The sequence below is a fragment of the Ipomoea triloba genome, chromosome 5 (genome assembly GCF_003576645.1).
Source record: "Ipomoea triloba cultivar NCNSP0323 chromosome 5, ASM357664v1".
Taxonomy (NCBI): Eukaryota; Viridiplantae; Streptophyta; class Magnoliopsida; order Solanales; family Convolvulaceae; genus Ipomoea; species Ipomoea triloba.
Genome location: NC_044920.1, coordinates 1,898,090 through 1,914,104, shown reverse-complemented (window position 1 = coordinate 1,914,104; position 16,015 = coordinate 1,898,090). Strand labels below are relative to the sequence as shown.

The following is a 16,015-nucleotide window of genomic DNA, read 5'->3' as shown; positions in this document are numbered from 1 at the left end:
CTACTATCTACTGACCGTTAATTGTCAAACAAGACTTTAATATATTTTCAAAGTGATCAAACAACAATCAAATTGCTCCGGCCTACTTTTATGTATATGAATGGTTTGATTAATGAGAGGGTGTTAATTTTAATGGTTTAATTTTGCATATTACATAATTTAGTGACAACTAACCCCGGCCCACTTCTTACATGTATTCTCATATCGAAGTCTCTTTTATATACTTCATTATTATGTAAATTCGATTAATCAATTCATGAGTAGCTAAAATATATTTTCTTTTAATTATTTAAAATCTAAATCTAAATCTTTAAAAAAACATATAATAGTGAATTCATATTAGTACCATTGATTTATGGTCGTATTTCTATGCTTATTGACATGTACATTACACTAAAAATATTGTAATATTATTAACAAACAAAATTACTCTTACACAATTAAACTTATATAGTAACTATTATTAATCATACCAAAATCATTGCGGGCAAATTATCAACTATACTTTTTAATATAATACGAATTCTACAACTATGAATTTTATAACTTTTTAAGAAAAACTATATATTTTTTATTTTTTAAAAAAAATACTTCAATATAACTATGATTCTAATATTAAATACTAATATTAGATATATATTTTTTCGCATCACGCATAAAATAAAATTAAAAAAAAAAAAAGACTAGTAATTATTATAAATTAATATATGCTAAACAAATCAGATTAATAAATTTGCAAATATAACCATAATAATATAGCATTATCCTTAAATGTATAATTTATTAGGATTCCATTTTGTTTATGTTCAAAGGATTATTAACTTTCCATTTTATTGTATTTCCTATTATGCCATTTTTGTTTTGCATTCATCGTTAAATATGAACCTATAACTTATTAGCTTTCTTATTTTCTTAACTTGAACCAGTAAAATATAAAGTTAGACTGATTTACCTCTTTAATAAAGGAGAATTACCCAGTATACACCATCAGATAATAAGTTCAAAAAATTACTGGTATTTATATTTTGTGAAAATTAAAAATTTATTTTATTAATAAATATATTGAAATACAAGCTGCATATGGCTCCATCAGTTCAAATTAGTCGAACCTCACACAAACAAGATGAAGTTTCGATGAAGATTTGGATGATCACTCCATTCTACACGCCCTTTTTCCGCCTCTCCCTAAATCAAATCAAAAACCCTTCAATTCTCTGCTATGCTTTTCTTAGTTTTCTGCTAGACAGAACCTTAAACCTTAAACCTGAAACCTGAAAAAGTTGTTTTTGGAAACGTTTTACAATGTTCAAACCCAAGATAAGGCACAATTTCTGCTTATGATCACCAATGAAATAAAATGCATCCACTGAAACAGTTCAATCCAATTCTTCCCACATAATCATATCTTTCTTTCTTCCACAAGCCCGTTGAACAAGGTTCTTCGTACACAGTTGAATGCAGAATAATAACTTGGGTTTGTCTGCTGCAGCATATTCATAACTGGTCTCAACCACAGCTGCCAAAACGGTGCAAAAAACCTAAGCAATTCAATCGATGATAGCAGTATGCATATTCTACTGTCTCATCATCTATTTTCAAGAAACAAAGAAAAAATCTACACTCATTCCAACCTAGAGAAGCTCAATTAGCGATTGATTGGAGTGTGCATCCGCTCGACTATCCTATTTACGGCATCACGTGACATGACTAGCGTGTCATGCAGCAGAATACTGTAGACATTTAAACCCTGCCAGAAAGTAAGGGAAAATTAGATGGGAGAAATTAGGGCCAGAGCTGAAGATATAAATATAGCGTTCAAGAGAATCAGAAATTACCGCCACCATCTATATCAGCATTAAAAAAAAAAAAATTAAAAGGAATATGTTTATATAATTCTGGTTCATCAGAGATAGAGCTACAGAACCATTGTGTGCATGAATAGATTCATGAGAATCATCAAAAGATTTTTACTAATTCATTTTATGTATTAAGAAGAAAAATCAAACTCGAAAGCTAGATCCAATAGCTGCTACAAAGGCCAAGTATCAAGTGTGTATAAACCATCAAAGAGACTGATGATGTATATGATACTTACAATAGAAGGCAGAACGTTGACATAATGTATATTTTGAGTGGCCAACTTGAGGTTTTCGTTGATGGGGCCACCATCAACAAGCAAAACTTTTTTGGCATTCTCCATTTTCTGGGCATAGCTTACAATATTCTTGGTCTTGTGTGTAGGTAGTTCCATATCCTCAAAAACCATGAGCTGTAAATTGCACAACATTTGCTATTAAGTTAACATGCCGCGCTGCAACATATAATGATTTAAACAGCGTATTCATAAACTTGTGAGGCTTTAAACTTGCCTTTCCCTCTGCTGCACGAGCTGACAAAGCAATCTTCAAGCCCAGTCGACGAACCTTCTTGTTCAGCTTGATAGCATGACTTCGGGGCTTTGGGCCATGCATTATTGCACCGCCACGAAACTATTGCCCATCAACAAATGCTATTAGTATTCTTTAATAACAGCAACACAATAAAGAAAATTGAAGAAAAAAAAACAAGAATGCAGAGGGACCAAATGTAGGAAAGAATATAACCTGAGGGCCACGGAGTGTCCCATGCCTTGCTCGACCTGTACCCTTCTGCCGATAAGGCTTCCTCCCAGTACCACTGACCTCACTAATAGTTTTAGTTGAATGTGTTCCCTACATTTTCCAACCAAGATTTCATATATTACCAGAAATCATAATTCTATAAAGATTTTGGAAATAAATATTCAAGTGCAAAAAGATAATGAAGCTTGCATAACCTTCAAAAAATGTTTACAGAAATAACAAAACATTTCGTGAAAAAATCAGTGGAATGTTACGTAAGGATCCAATTGTTTGAAATTATCTGCAGAAACATAAACCAGATTTCTGAACATGAAAAAATCCTTATTTCCAAGGCACAAGTTTCAAATTGAGATAATCATTTCCTTTCTTTGTATGTGAGTGGTGAACAAAATGAAAAAAGGGAAAAATATCCAGACAAATAGTTTCTAAACTAAGATAGCATTTTGATTCATACTATACCTGCTGGCGTTTAGCAAGCTGCCATCTAACAACACGATGTATAATGTCCTTCCTAATTGGCACATCGAAAACATCACCAGCCAACACCATAAAGCCCTTATCTTCATTATGAAAGTTTGTTACTGGAACAACCAGGTCCTGATAGAGCCCTGTGACATTATTGCAGTAACCACAACACAATTGAACAAAGTTGTACAAGCTTATACAAAGAAACAAGAAAAGAAAAACCAAAACTCAGAACAAGTTAACAAAACAGAAGAGATCTCGTAAGTGGTTTCAACAAACAGTAGCGAGCAAATTTGAAACATAAAATGGCTATAAAAGAAAACTCAAAACCAGTTGCATCCATGTAGGCACAATTAACCGTGATTTTTACAGCAATTATTTTTGAAATAGGATGTAGGGATACTAGAGAAGTTAGTGATCTCCAATTAATCTGAAAAATTCCCTTTTACAATTGAAATGAAAGTAGAACTTAAATGATAAGAAATAATTACCCTAACTACCACGGGGTGTGGATGAGAATGTGTGGGTTTTATCCAACCTAACAAGAAGTCTCAAGTTAAGTTCAAAACATGTCACCAAACATAAAAGCTTGAGTATCCTTTCCACTAAAATTTAAAGATTGGAAAAAGGGTCAAATTGGCCTCATAAGTTAAACCGATAGTGCAATTGAATCCCCTAAAAAAAACTCCATTTACAGCAATTATTTTCGAAACAGGATGGAGTGATACTAGAGAAGTTAGTGAATTTGAAAAAATGTTCGCAAATTTCATGACTTTGTTCCGAGCTAGCATATCAGAAACAAGAGTAGAGAGAGAGGGAGAGAAACTGAAAATAGAGGACATGAGGAATAATAAATCATGACAATTATTTGGATTTGTCAATAAAGAAAGCACTAAATTTAACTATAAAAGTGTTGTTCACATACCTATTTCTCGATCAGGAGTTAAAACACGTTTCTTTGTCAATAAATCTGATGGAAATTCACTTTCACCTGAACCAGAAGTCAGGATTGAAGTCGAAATTCTTCGTAAGGCAAGGAAAATTGGTTCATTCTGCACCCAGGACCAAGGTATACAGATGCATCAAAGGCATGGTTGCCACAGTTAAATTATTTACCTCTATTCATAGTTTTAAAACATGCTATGTAATGCAACAAAGGAGAAAACATGAAGAACCATCAACAAGTCAACCCTAAGGAAAACATCAGCCGATTTTCAAAACAGTGAAATAAGAAAAGCAATCATTTACCTTAGCAACAGAAAAATGTTTTGAAGAGGTTACATTTGAAGCTGCATCCAAAAAAAAAATACTCAGGACTATTAAAAATATGTTTTAGCATAATAGACAAACAAAGATTAGGTGTATTACAAAGCAGGGAGGAAAACTTCTCAGTAAAAGGTCCAAATTTCAATTCTATAACTATGCCGGATAAAAATAAAATAAAAGTAAAATCAAACCTGTTGATCCAGAGAGGGAACGGAGCAAACAGGCAGGGGAATCAGATGAACAAAACGAACGCAAAAGCCTCCTAGAAATTGAAAATGCCATGCTCTTCGACAGATACTGATGTCATACATATATAGATACAAATTAGATGGTCATTTTCTCCATTTTAGAGTTTCACTTTCAGCCAGAACAAAGGCCTGAGGCAAAACAAGAGTGAGCCGTGAACATGGAATAGTGGAATACAGTGAGAGGCAGTGCAGAATATATAGTTGGTGTTTTTTGTAAATATATCAACGGTTGTAAATATATTTGCAAATAGGGTGAATTTATAATTTTTATATTGTTATATGAATGAGGTTGTTAGTAGTTGCTGATAGGCGTGAGCAAACGGTATGTAGGTTACATAACTGACAGAAAAACGTATTGAAAATTTTTCCCGTGACAACCGAAGTAGATGTAAATGTTATAATCGACTGTCGTTTTGGTCGGATACTAAATAACCGAACAATTATACTGGTTAAAAACTTAAACATACAATGATACTAAAGCAGAAACACACTGTTTGAAAATTTACACACCTGAGACTCCAGAATTAATTATCTTCTCAAACACAGTGATACAAACACAGTAACTCCAATGGTTATTTCTCAAAAATTTACATAATAAAATATTAATCAACAATTAAAGAAAAAAAAAATCTAAAACACAATAACATACTGTTGGAATTCATTTTCAAATAATAACAAGCAACAACAGAGTCTGTCCAGTGAGCGAGTTTGTATGAAATAGGTAAAAAAAAAAATTAATTAAAATCCAGAGAATGGGGCAATGGCAGCATAAAATGTATGAAATATATTTCAATTTTAATATGTGAAAAATAAAAACTTACTTTGAGGCTTGGAGTTACAGTGACTCAATGAAGCAGAGGCGCAGAGGGATGACAGGCTGAGGTGAGGTCCGGTCACCGCATAGATAAAGAGAGGCCGGAGGGCGTGAGGGAGCGGCCGCTTGACCCAAGTGAAGTGTTGCCGAGGCGGAGGGGCCGGAGCCGGAGAGCTTGAGGCACAGATGGCGGATGGCGGACGGCGGTGAGAGACGAGGGAGGAGTGGAGAAGCAGAAGCCCAGATTAGGGCTATTGCTATTTTGTGTTTTGTATTGGGCTATTGTATTGGGTCAAACCTAATTCTTTTGGGCTATTGGTGCTATAAATGTAAAATGATTCGCAGTATTGAAAAAAAAAAAAATATATATATATATATATATATATATATATATATATGGTAGGGTTCCATTGAGACCACTTGCTTAGGTAAGATCGTGAGATCACATCTTGTGCATCCATGTAATACTTTTTAATGGTTTAGATTGATTGGCACACACACTTCGTTTGCGCACATTTAATCACCGTTTGCAACACTTCAACTTGGAATCTTAATCAATCTAGACCATTAAAAATTTTGAGATCAAATCTTGTACATCAATCACCGTTCGCAAACATTTAATCACCGTTGCACACATTTAATCACTTCTGCATACACTAATCACCATTCGCACACATTTTATTACTGTTCGCACACACTTCAACTTAGCATCTTAAATCAATCTATACCATTAAATTATTAAATGAATGCACAAGATCTGATCTCACGATCTTATCTAAACAAGTGATCTCATATGATCTAACTCTCTCTATATATATATATATATATATATTCATGTGTGTGTTACCAGTTATCGTTTATCGGTTAACGATCAATAACCGTCAAGAAATTAAAAAATTGAAATCTTTTAACATCAATAACCGATATTAATTGAAATTTGATTTTTTTCGATCGGTTCACTTATAGGACGGTTAAGTGATATTTTGTTCAACCCGGATTCACTATGTAGAGGTGGCTTCTTTTCCATGGTCTGCCTTCTTCAAAAATCCATTCCAAAGAATGCCAAATCCATTGAAGATGCTGGCCAAAGAATTATTTTTACAGCCAAGGTATTTAAATATTATTTTTAAAATTAAAGAAATGTGTATATTGAAATTTTGCATCGATTTGTACGTTGATACGAGAAATTTTTACATTATACTTTTATTGTATCACTTATTTGTACGTTTGATGCGGAAATTTTTTACATCATACTTTTATTATACCTATAACTTTGATTAATTTAAAAATTTTAAAAGTGATCTATTTTTCTGTTATAGTACGAACTATAAGAGGCACCTTTAAAAACTTGTATCATATTTATATTAATCTCAATGTGCATAATGCCGACCCAATTAAGGGGTAAAGTTCTAGCCATATTGATTTTTATATATGAAAAGGGATTTTGAACTCTCGACCTCTCTTAAGGAATGAGAGTGCACAATCAGTCGGTCACTCACACCAACCATTTTCCTTTACACAATTAAACCTAATATAAAGTCAAATGGTCGAGTTACAAAACGAATGTTTTCCGAATCCGTAAGAATGCCTTAGCCGACAAGGCGGGGTCAATTCAGTTTGTGAGGATCAGTAATTTGCCCAAAAGACGCAAGAGGTCTAACATGCACTATAGCCATTAGAGTATAGGCTATCATCAGCAAAGCCAACCGAGGTCTCTCAAGAGTGACCTGGAACTAGCATCCAATCTTTAGCCCAAGAGATAGCTAGCGTCATCTGCAAGTGGACTGCCCAGCAATAGCGAGGGGTATAGCATGTTCATGCCGGATAGCCAGTCACTAACTGAAACACTCAAGCAATTCATCATCTTACCCCGATTCAACACTCTACGAGTTAGGAGGATGACACTATACCGTCGAAGAGGAAATCATGCAAGGGGCCAGAAGGTGCAACTTGTGTCGAAATGAGAGAACTCATCATGGAGGAAGTCTGAACCCACTCACCAAGAGGCCATTAATGAAAATATTCATTTAATAATTAATATAGTAATATATTCTTTCCTACCTACTATTCTTTTATCAAAATATAAAACATAACTTTATAAAACAAATTGTATTATAACATACAATTTTTCATTAATTTTATATGTGTAAGAATCTATCTTTTTTGAACAAAATAGAACATAAATGTCTACGTTAATTAAAAGGAAGAAATAAAGAAAAGAAAAAGGCTGTTTCCAAAAAAAAAAAATGATAGCATATCTATTTTGACTAATCCAAGATTTTAGCTTTTTGTCGTCTGAAACATGTCATATTTGCCTGGATCCTCGTTACTATGTTTCCTTTCTCTAGAATATACACACAACCCACCGCCATTCTCACACGGCTTTCCCCAAAATAAACGCCACTAGCCACTAGCTAATCTCACGCGTTTGAATCCTTTATCGCTAAAATTTGTTTTTTTTCTTTTTCCATTTAATTGTGAATAAAAATTATATTTATGAACATTTTAAGACTGATTTACCTCATTAATAAAATTGAATTACCACATGCACACTTTCATATAGGAGCTACAGATTTTTCCATTATTCAATAAAATTATTTATTTTGGAAAATTAAGTATGTACTTCATCTCTCATATTTTACATATCTCATTTACTATTTATTGATCAAACCAAATCTTTATCTTTTACTTATATTTAATATTTTTTATTCTGATGTTTTGTTTTAATAGTATTTTTTAATATAATTTTTTTTAATGTAGTTCCAAAAACATATAAATTTTATATACTAATTTAGAAACTAAAAGTATATATGACACTAAATAACTTAGGATGAAAAGTCGGATGGTGCATTTATTTATTAATAAATATTGAAATATAAGCTGCATATGGCTCCATGAGTTCAAAATAGTCAAACCTCACACAGACAAGATGAAGTTTCGTTGAAGATTTGGATGATCACTCCATTCTACACGCCCCTTTTCCGCCTCTCCCTTAATCAAATCAAAAAATCCTTCAATTCTCTGCTATGCTTTTCTTAGTTTTCTGCTAGACGAAACCTTAAACCTGAAACAGTTGTTGTTTTTGGAAACATTTTTCAATGTTCAAACCCGAGGTAAGGCACGATGTTCCTCTCATCCCTGTCGTCGGCGACGCCTTCTGCTTCCCTTACCTCGTTGACTTGACTGTCAAGAAGGGGATCCTCGGCGTCACCGGATTGCGCTTCGATGTCTCCGATGATAACGGCGGCTCTCTCCTCGGAGTCCACGGGAAACTGTGGCAGTTCCGCCGGAAAAAACGAACCATTTCCGATCCATCCGGCTTCCCGATCCTCACTATGCGCTCAAAGGTACTGATTTTCTGTTTCTCAGTGTTCATCAAGCCGTGTCGTAATGTTCGTCTACTCAAAATTTAATATTCATCACATTTGATTGAATGGTTTCATCTGTTTTGTCTACTCAGAATTTAGTGTTCATCATATTTGATTGAATGATAATCGGGAATGTTCATCTGTTTGGAACTAAATGTTCGTCTACTCAGAATTTAGAGCTCATCACATTTGATTGAATGATAAATTGATAATCGGGAATGTTCATCTGTTTGGAATGAAATGTTCGTCTACTCAGAATTTAATGTTCATCACATTTGATTGAATGATTTCATCTGTTCGTCTACTCAGAATTTAGTGTTCGTCATATTTGATTGAATGATAATCGGGAATGTTCATCTGTTTGGAACTAAATGTTCGTCTACTCAGAATTTAGAGCTCATCACATTTGATTGAATGATAAATTGATAATCGGGAATGTTCATCTGTTTGGAATGAAATGTTCGTCTACTCAGAATTTAATGTTCATCACATTTGATTGAATGATTTCATCTGTTCGTCTACTCAGAATTTAGTGTTCGTCATATTTGATTGAATGATAATCGGGAATGTTCATCTGTTTGGAACTAAATGTTCGTCTACTCAGAATTTAATGTTCATCACATTTGATTGAATGATTTCATCTGTTCGTCTACTCAGAATTTAGTGTTCGTCATATTTGATTGAATGATAATCGGGAATGTTCATCTGTTTGGAACTAAATGAAATGTTCTTCTACTGAGAATTTAGTGCTCATTACATTTGATTGAATGATAATCGGGAATGTTCATCTGTTTGGAACTAAATGTTCATCTGCCCAGAATTTAGAGTTCATCACATTTGATTGAATGATAATCGGGAATGTTCATCTGTTTGGAATGAAATGTTCGTCTACTCAGAATTTAGTGCTCATTACATTTGATTGAATGATAATCGGGGATGTTCATCTGTTTGGAATTAGATTTTCGTTGGGTGTTGATGGGATGTTCATTGGAGGGGAAAAGTGTGCTAATTTGATTAATTAATGTGCAGGCTCTTGCACTGAGAAATGTGTGGTCTATTTACAAAGGAGAGAGTTCAGATGAAAATGATCTGATATACACTGTTCAAGAATCTAAAGTTCTTCAGATGAAAATCAGACTTGATGTTTTCATGGCTGGCAACAGGGGAGAGATCTGTAATTTCCATGTTAAGGGCTCCTACACTTCTCAGAACTTCAAAGTCTACAAAGGAGATACTTTGATTGCTGAGGTAATAAGCATAGATTTCTTCAAAAAAAATGATTCTCAACTTTATTATTACTACTCCCTATTAGTCTCCTCGAAACGAAAACTATTTATTTTTATGATTTACTAGTGAAATTGACTGGGATACCTAAATTAATAAGGAATCTATGTATCATTAGGGAATAACAATTGTAGGTGTTTTTTTCTAACTATAGGAGGCTCATATTGATCTTCGTTTGCACTGGGCCGGCCCAATTAAGGGACTCATATTAATCTCGGGAACGGGAATGGGAAAAATTTTCGAGGAATGTATGTAATGTCACGGAGTAGTGTACATATTAGAATGGGACTATTTACAATTCTCTATCAGGGATGGGGATGTCAGGGATGGAGACGGGGTCAGGGTTTTGGGGTCCGCCCCCGCTCTGTTGCCATTCCTAGGTAAAGTGTTGGTCAGATTGGTTTTTCATACCAGAAAGGGTTTGAACTCCCGACCTCTTAAGGGACAAGAGTGCACGGCCATTCACGCCAACTAAACTGATTAATTGTAGCGTTTTTTGGTTTCTATGCTACTTGGCTAATAGGCCTTCTAACAATGTAGGTGAAGGAGAAAGTGAAGATAGGTTACTTCTTTAAAGGCATAGAGAAGTTTGATGTAAGAGTGTATCCTGGCGCCGACTATGCTTTCGTTGTATCGCTACTGGTGATACTAAACGATATTGATGGAGGGTCATGAGTGCTTTGGTTTTAATCCTTACAGGAAAAAAACACATCGTGTATGTGAATTACAGTTTTGGACAGTGCTGACAAGGCTTTTGTTACAGAATCTTGTATGTAAGCGAGGCAGTTCCGTGAATTTACATGAATGTGAATATGTGATGGTCTTGGTCTATATTCTTGGCTGGAAATGAACCCTTACTATGTATCAAAAGTGCAAATCACATAAATGTATGAAATTGTTGAATAGTAAGTGACATTTTTGTTTTCAAAAAAAAAAGTGACATTTTTATACTGCAATGATAAATATTGAATTAATAAATGTGTCACTTTTTGTTGAACACTATATATAAATATATAGTAAAAAATTATAAATTTAAATTCACTTTAGACTTGGACACAAGAAAAAAAAAATGAGAGAAGAAATCTTTTCAGCAACGAGCACAACTAAGAAGCCAAAAACCTTGTGGTCTAGTGGCACTCGGTGTCCTGGTTTACACTCTCACATGGATGATGGGAGTGGGTGCTTCAGTACTTTGAGAAAGTAACTATGAACAGACTAAGAACGAAATGAGATTTCAGTGACGAAAAATATATGCATTGTTACATTACAATATCTATCTTTGATATGTAAAGTGAGTATTTGGAAAAAAGCCACATAAATAATAATAATAATTCTTTAAATAAAAAAATATAAATCCGACCTGCCGGATTCGAACCAGCGACCTAAGGATGTCTTCAGGAAGTGTACCACTACAGTCCTCCGCTCTACCAACTGAGCTAAGGTCGGATTCTTATTCGATCTAATCTATGAAACAATAAAACGCTACTTTTTACAAGAAACTTCCCAAAACTCTCACAATTGGCCAAACAATCCCCTTGTAGAACACAACAGGCAACAGAAGGATAACAAATACTGAAATACATACAGACACTCCTTTCATAGTTTCATGGACACACAAGGAAACTATGAAGTGGTTCCACTGAACAAGTTGTATACATTGGTGTAAATAGCTAAACAGCTAGTGATGATCGCTTGAACGATCATGATTGTCGCTATAATCTTGTCCTTTTTAGTAGATATTCCATGGATATCTCTGTGAATTAGCAGAAAATAAGGTAAGCCAAGGCAAACTAAGCATAAACTTTTAAAGGTACGGGCTTAAAGGTGTCTCCTACAGTTAGGGTCAGTTCAGGACACCTTGTGGTCTAACAAAAAAAAAACTAAAGCATAAACTTTTAGTTATAACGAATTTGAGGAATACCTTATAGCAATGGCGCCGGGGAAGATGAAGGCGAGACACACAGCAGAAGTTGATCCCATGAACTGGAAAATGTACCATATGCTAGGAATAACCATAGCAGCAACGTAGGACAAGGCTAACAGGAACACGGACAGAGACACGAATCTGATTTTGTCCGTGGCCAACTGCTGCTTCTTGGGGAACAAGAGTTCATCAATGGTGGCCCTCAGCGAGTAGTTCAACAGTGGGAACACGAGCACCAGGTGCACGGCATAGCTCAGCCGGATGACATCATTCAGCAATGCACTAACCCCGGAACTAGATGAAGTACGATCGAAGTTTACAAGGATATCAGCATTGATTGATTCCCCGAACAGAAGGTATCCGAAAATCCCAATCATGAAATAGAGACCAGCAGAAAGTACTAGTGAAATCTTCACAGCAGTTGCCATGGTAGAAGGTTTGCCTAACTCGATTCCAATAGGATGAACTGCACATACAAGTTCTGAATGTCAATAAAAATATCACAGGAGTTCCTTTTTACCTAGGATGGCATAATACTAAACGAGAAAACGATGATTGAATGAAACAATAATGGTAAAAGGGTCAAATAAGCCCTTAAACTTTAAAAGGTTACAACTAAACACATCAACTTGTCATTTTTGTGCATCTGGGCTCAATAGCCGGTCATCCACTGGTAATAACCAGTAATTAAGGTTCCAGCAACCAAAACCGGTGATTGGCGACTGTCGCCAATGAAGGAAATGCATTTAAGGTAGTAGTCACATACTGACCTAGACGGCGGTACAAAAACAGGAGTTCTATTTTACCTAGGATGGCATAATACTAAACGAGAATACGAGGATCAAATGAAACAATAATTACCATTGAAGTGAAATGTGAAGGCTGAAACAATTACAGGAACAGCTGTGAAAAGTTGGATGAAGGAAGCACTGCCATCCAATTCGGGTAGCATTCTTGGGGTCTGGGTTTCACCCTTAACGAGGGCATAGATTGCCATCCCTATGCATATTCCAACAAACACAACTGCTAGGAGTACTGCTATGGCTGAACTCCACCATAATGACTCTGCAACCACATACCAAAACAACAACATCCGCCATCAATGAGCAAATCAACAACATAGTGGTTTCGAGTCATCTAAAATAAACATATTCAAGGTAGTAGCCACATACTGACCTACACGGCGGTACAAAACCAAAGGAAGCATAACAAAGACGACAACCAAAAAGATGGAGAAAGCTCGTGAGTTCCACCAGTGAATCCCAAACCATTCTTGCAAAATGCCCAGGTGTTCTGAGCCATTTCCACAGAGAACATCCCCTGCCATCATGTAACACAAACATTTCATCAGAAATCAATCCTCAAAACTTAAATTTCTCATCCCAACATTCTCATGGCGATAAGAGATCCATAACATTAGTCACCATCTTTAATCAAATATAAGTGAATTGTCACTGTTCCACTTCAATCATTCTCAAGCATGAATGTTCTTTTTGTTTTCTAAAATCAAAGGATTCATGCTCAAAATGATCAGAAATCAAGCATCAATCTATAGTATCTAGTCTCCAGAAGATGTTCAAACAAGCATTAAAGCTAATTATTAAAGTTAAATAATAGAAGTCAGATCGAAATCAGATAATTTGAAATTAGCACTGTAACCGAAGGAGCAAAAGTAGAATCACTCTAAATTTAATTTAAATATCTGGTCGGTGCTCACTACCGTCGATTCAAATCATCGTCTCACCGACGGCGAAGTTCGCCTTCTCCCTAGACCTCAAAACGCTCCAGTCGCGGTGGCGGCGGCGGCGCTTGGCGCCAAAATTGTTGACTCTGCTATCGGAAGCTACCGCACCGCGCTCTGCGACGTCGCCAAGTAGAACGGAACTCGGAAATAACCTCGGTCAATTTGGAGAAGATCGAGAAAATCCTCGCGGAGGATTCGGAGTTCGATTTCTTCGCTAGACCTAACAGGAGCTAAGAAAAGAAGCGGTCGGTAATTGACGAGATAGATCGTCAAGTCGTCTGAACTCCAGCCGCACACGGTCAACTTCCAAAACATCCTCGTGGACATAGACCACATAGAGCTTATCAAAGACGTCTTGCAGAAGTTCGAGACGGTTTACAACAGGACATCAGAAACGGAGCTCGCCGTCGTAACTTCGGCGGTGAAGCTGAAGCCGCAGCTTAATATCCGAAATGAACGATAGAATTTATTTTTTTTTAAAGAAAATACATTTATTCGTATATTTTTAAATTTTTAAAAAATAGAGCGAAATTTTAAAATTAGAAGGAAAAAAAAAAAAAAAACAGAAAACTACAAATTAAAATTAACTGAAGATACATTTCAAGCTTTATTTTATTTCAAATTTATGAAAAAAAAATGATCAAAATGATAGTAAATTTAACAAGGAATTCATATTTTAGATCTTTGATGCTTACCGATGATAATGAGGTACATGATTAAGCAACCGAGATTAGTAATCATAATACAAATTTGCAGAGCCACAGAGCCAATCTTTCCGAAGTTCTCCTTCATCAAACCGGCGTAAGTCGTCGAAGCGCCGGCGTAAGTGGATCTGAGCATGAAATCTACGGATACATCCACCAGCACGGCCACGAGCACCATCAAAACGAACGCCGGAATCACGCCGAGTACCTTGAGGGTAGCCGGAATGGACATGATTCCGGCACCGATGATAGTCGTCGACACGTTGAACACCGCCCGGCATATGAGTAGCCTTCTCTCCGTCGGCGTGTCTCTCCTCTGGAGCAGAGGCACGTCGGCTCCGATCACCGGCGACATCCCGGAGAGCGGAGAATACGGCTTCCTACTTTTTCTCTAGCTGTGGTCTATCTTGAAGTTCGGTGTCCCCAACCTCCATGATTATATATTGACCATCAAATAATTGAGGCGTGAGAGGCTAATATATAAAAATACAAATAAAAATAGTTGCAAATATTTAATTTTGTTTTTATAAACGTGACGATTGATACAGAGTCACATCACGCATAACAAAGCACACGAAATTACAAGCGATTATAGTGGAAGACATATTATATCGTTATCCACTTACTGAGTTACTGATTGCTACTTCACTCAAGACATATATGTGCTTTTTTGTTAGACGGAGTTACAATTTAATTACGTTACAATTCTTTAGCTACCTGAATTACGATATTTAATTTCAAGAAATTACAATTTAATCGAATTACAATTTTCTCATTTTGTTGAATTACAATTCATCTCCTCCATATAAATTGCAATTCAATAGGAAATGACAGGGAAAAAAGAAGAATAATATTTTTTTACCCTATTATTAGTATTATTATTACATAAGGACATTTTAATTTTAATATTACTTATTTCCTTCTGATTCTCAATAATTATATTCATACCTACTAAACAATGTAATTTGTATTCTTAATTTATTCCAATCTTAATCTTTTCCCACTGAATTACAATTCATTTCTCCCCTAATTCTTTCATTCCTACCAAACGCCAAGGGTTGTTTACTCAATTGAAATTCTTATTTTCAAATTAATAGAGTTGAAACTTTTTTATTAATCGAAATAATATTTATCAAAATAAACACATTAATTTGTAATTAGTTTTATTTTTATATAATTAGTAAATTCAATGAATATGCTCCATGTCTTGGGTATTTGAAAAATGACTGATCAACTATTTTACAACTAATTTGATCAATTTTAACTAATTGACTTGATCAATAAGCTTATTTTAAATCTCTCACAAAACACTTTCTTTTTTTTTCATGAAGGTTTGAAGTTAATCTAAAATAACAAGACTGTACTACTCATGATCAATAGTCTAGAGTCTAGACATTAAATTAAAGTAAGTGGACTAATCAACAAGGTCAATGAATTCACCAAAGTAAACAAACACCATTAAAAATCAACGATATTGTTAAAGATGCTTGCTAAACATGTAACTATTATATTTTTAATGTTAATTATTATTATTATTATTAACTACTCCATACTTTATTATTATTATTGATTATTGA

The 16,015-nt window shown here is 34.9% G+C and overlaps 3 protein-coding genes and 1 non-coding gene across 6 annotated transcripts; 1 reads left to right on the top strand and 3 right to left on the bottom strand.

The window, feature by feature from the left end:
- Positions 1-1,023: 1,023 nt before the first annotated feature.
- Positions 1,024-5,679, bottom strand: LOC116018869 (50S ribosomal protein L4). Of its 3 annotated transcripts, XM_031258888.1 has the most exons (10): positions 5,422-5,678; positions 4,544-4,649; positions 4,335-4,375; positions 4,012-4,138; positions 3,081-3,229; positions 2,604-2,711; positions 2,370-2,489; positions 2,096-2,269; positions 1,632-1,747; positions 1,024-1,516 (listed from the first exon to the last, which is right to left on the bottom strand). In XM_031258888.1, exons 2-9 carry the CDS (start codon positions 4,632-4,634, stop codon positions 1,646-1,648), a joined length of 912 nt encoding a protein of 303 aa, XP_031114748.1. In that variant the 5' UTR covers positions 4,635-4,649; positions 5,422-5,678; the 3' UTR covers positions 1,024-1,516; positions 1,632-1,645. The 3 variants fall into 3 exon arrangements, with proteins under 3 accessions (XP_031114748.1, XP_031114749.1, XP_031114747.1); XM_031258889.1 differs by having other exon boundaries at positions 1,024-1,747; positions 4,544-4,729; positions 5,422-5,679; XM_031258887.1 differs by having other exon boundaries at positions 1,024-1,747.
- Positions 5,680-8,512: 2,833 nt separating this feature from the next.
- LOC116019110 (protein LURP-one-related 14-like) lies at positions 8,513-11,002 on the top strand. Its single transcript, XM_031259205.1, has 3 exons — positions 8,513-8,761; positions 9,812-10,030; positions 10,607-11,002. The coding sequence occupies exons 1-3, from the start codon at positions 8,513-8,515 to the stop codon at positions 10,739-10,741; spliced, it is 603 nt and encodes a 200-aa protein (XP_031115065.1). The 3' UTR covers positions 10,742-11,002.
- A 273-nt stretch (positions 11,003-11,275) lies between these two features.
- LOC116019109 (amino acid transporter AVT6C-like) lies at positions 11,276-14,876 on the bottom strand. The gene is made up of 5 exons (XM_031259204.1): positions 14,430-14,876; positions 13,167-13,310; positions 12,852-13,055; positions 11,988-12,456; positions 11,276-11,819 (listed from the first exon to the last, which is right to left on the bottom strand). The coding sequence occupies exons 1-5, from the start codon at positions 14,791-14,793 to the stop codon at positions 11,690-11,692; spliced, it is 1,311 nt and encodes a 436-aa protein (XP_031115064.1). The 5' UTR covers positions 14,794-14,876; the 3' UTR covers positions 11,276-11,689.
- On the bottom strand, positions 11,421-11,512 carry TRNAY-GUA. The gene is given in 2 exon segments: positions 11,421-11,456; positions 11,476-11,512. It is a non-coding gene; the product is annotated as a tRNA-Tyr (tRNA).
- Positions 14,877-16,015: the final 1,139 nt, after the last annotated feature.

Bases quoted from the DNA above. Each gene is read 5' to 3' on its own strand.
- LOC116018869 (XM_031258889.1), bottom strand. From the start codon at position 4,634: ATGGCATTTTCAATTTCTAGGAGGCTTTTGCGTTCGTTTTGTTCATCT. The intron at 3,230-4,011 runs GTATGTGAACAA...ATAATGTCACAG, and splicing joins AACTCCTGATCGAGAAATAG to GGCTCTATCAGGACCTGGTT. The intron at 2,712-3,080 runs GTATAGTATGAA...TGGAAAATGTAG, and splicing joins AGCTTGCTAAACGCCAGCAG to GGAACACATTCAACTAAAAC.
- LOC116019110 (XM_031259205.1), top strand. From the start codon at position 8,513: ATGTTCAAACCCGAGGTAAGGCACGATGTTCCTCTCATCCCTGTCGTC. The intron at 8,762-9,811 runs GTACTGATTTTC...ATTAATGTGCAG, and splicing joins TCCTCACTATGCGCTCAAAG to GCTCTTGCACTGAGAAATGT. The intron at 10,031-10,606 runs GTAATAAGCATA...CTAACAATGTAG, and splicing joins GAGATACTTTGATTGCTGAG to GTGAAGGAGAAAGTGAAGAT.
- LOC116019109 (XM_031259204.1), bottom strand. From the start codon at position 14,793: ATGTCGCCGGTGATCGGAGCCGACGTGCCTCTGCTCCAGAGGAGAGAC. The intron at 13,311-14,429 runs GTAAGCATCAAA...ACATGATGGCAG, and splicing joins CATGTACCTCATTATCATCG to GGGATGTTCTCTGTGGAAAT. The intron at 13,056-13,166 runs GTCAGTATGTGG...ATGTGGTTGCAG, and splicing joins GGTTTTGTACCGCCGTGTAG to AGTCATTATGGTGGAGTTCA.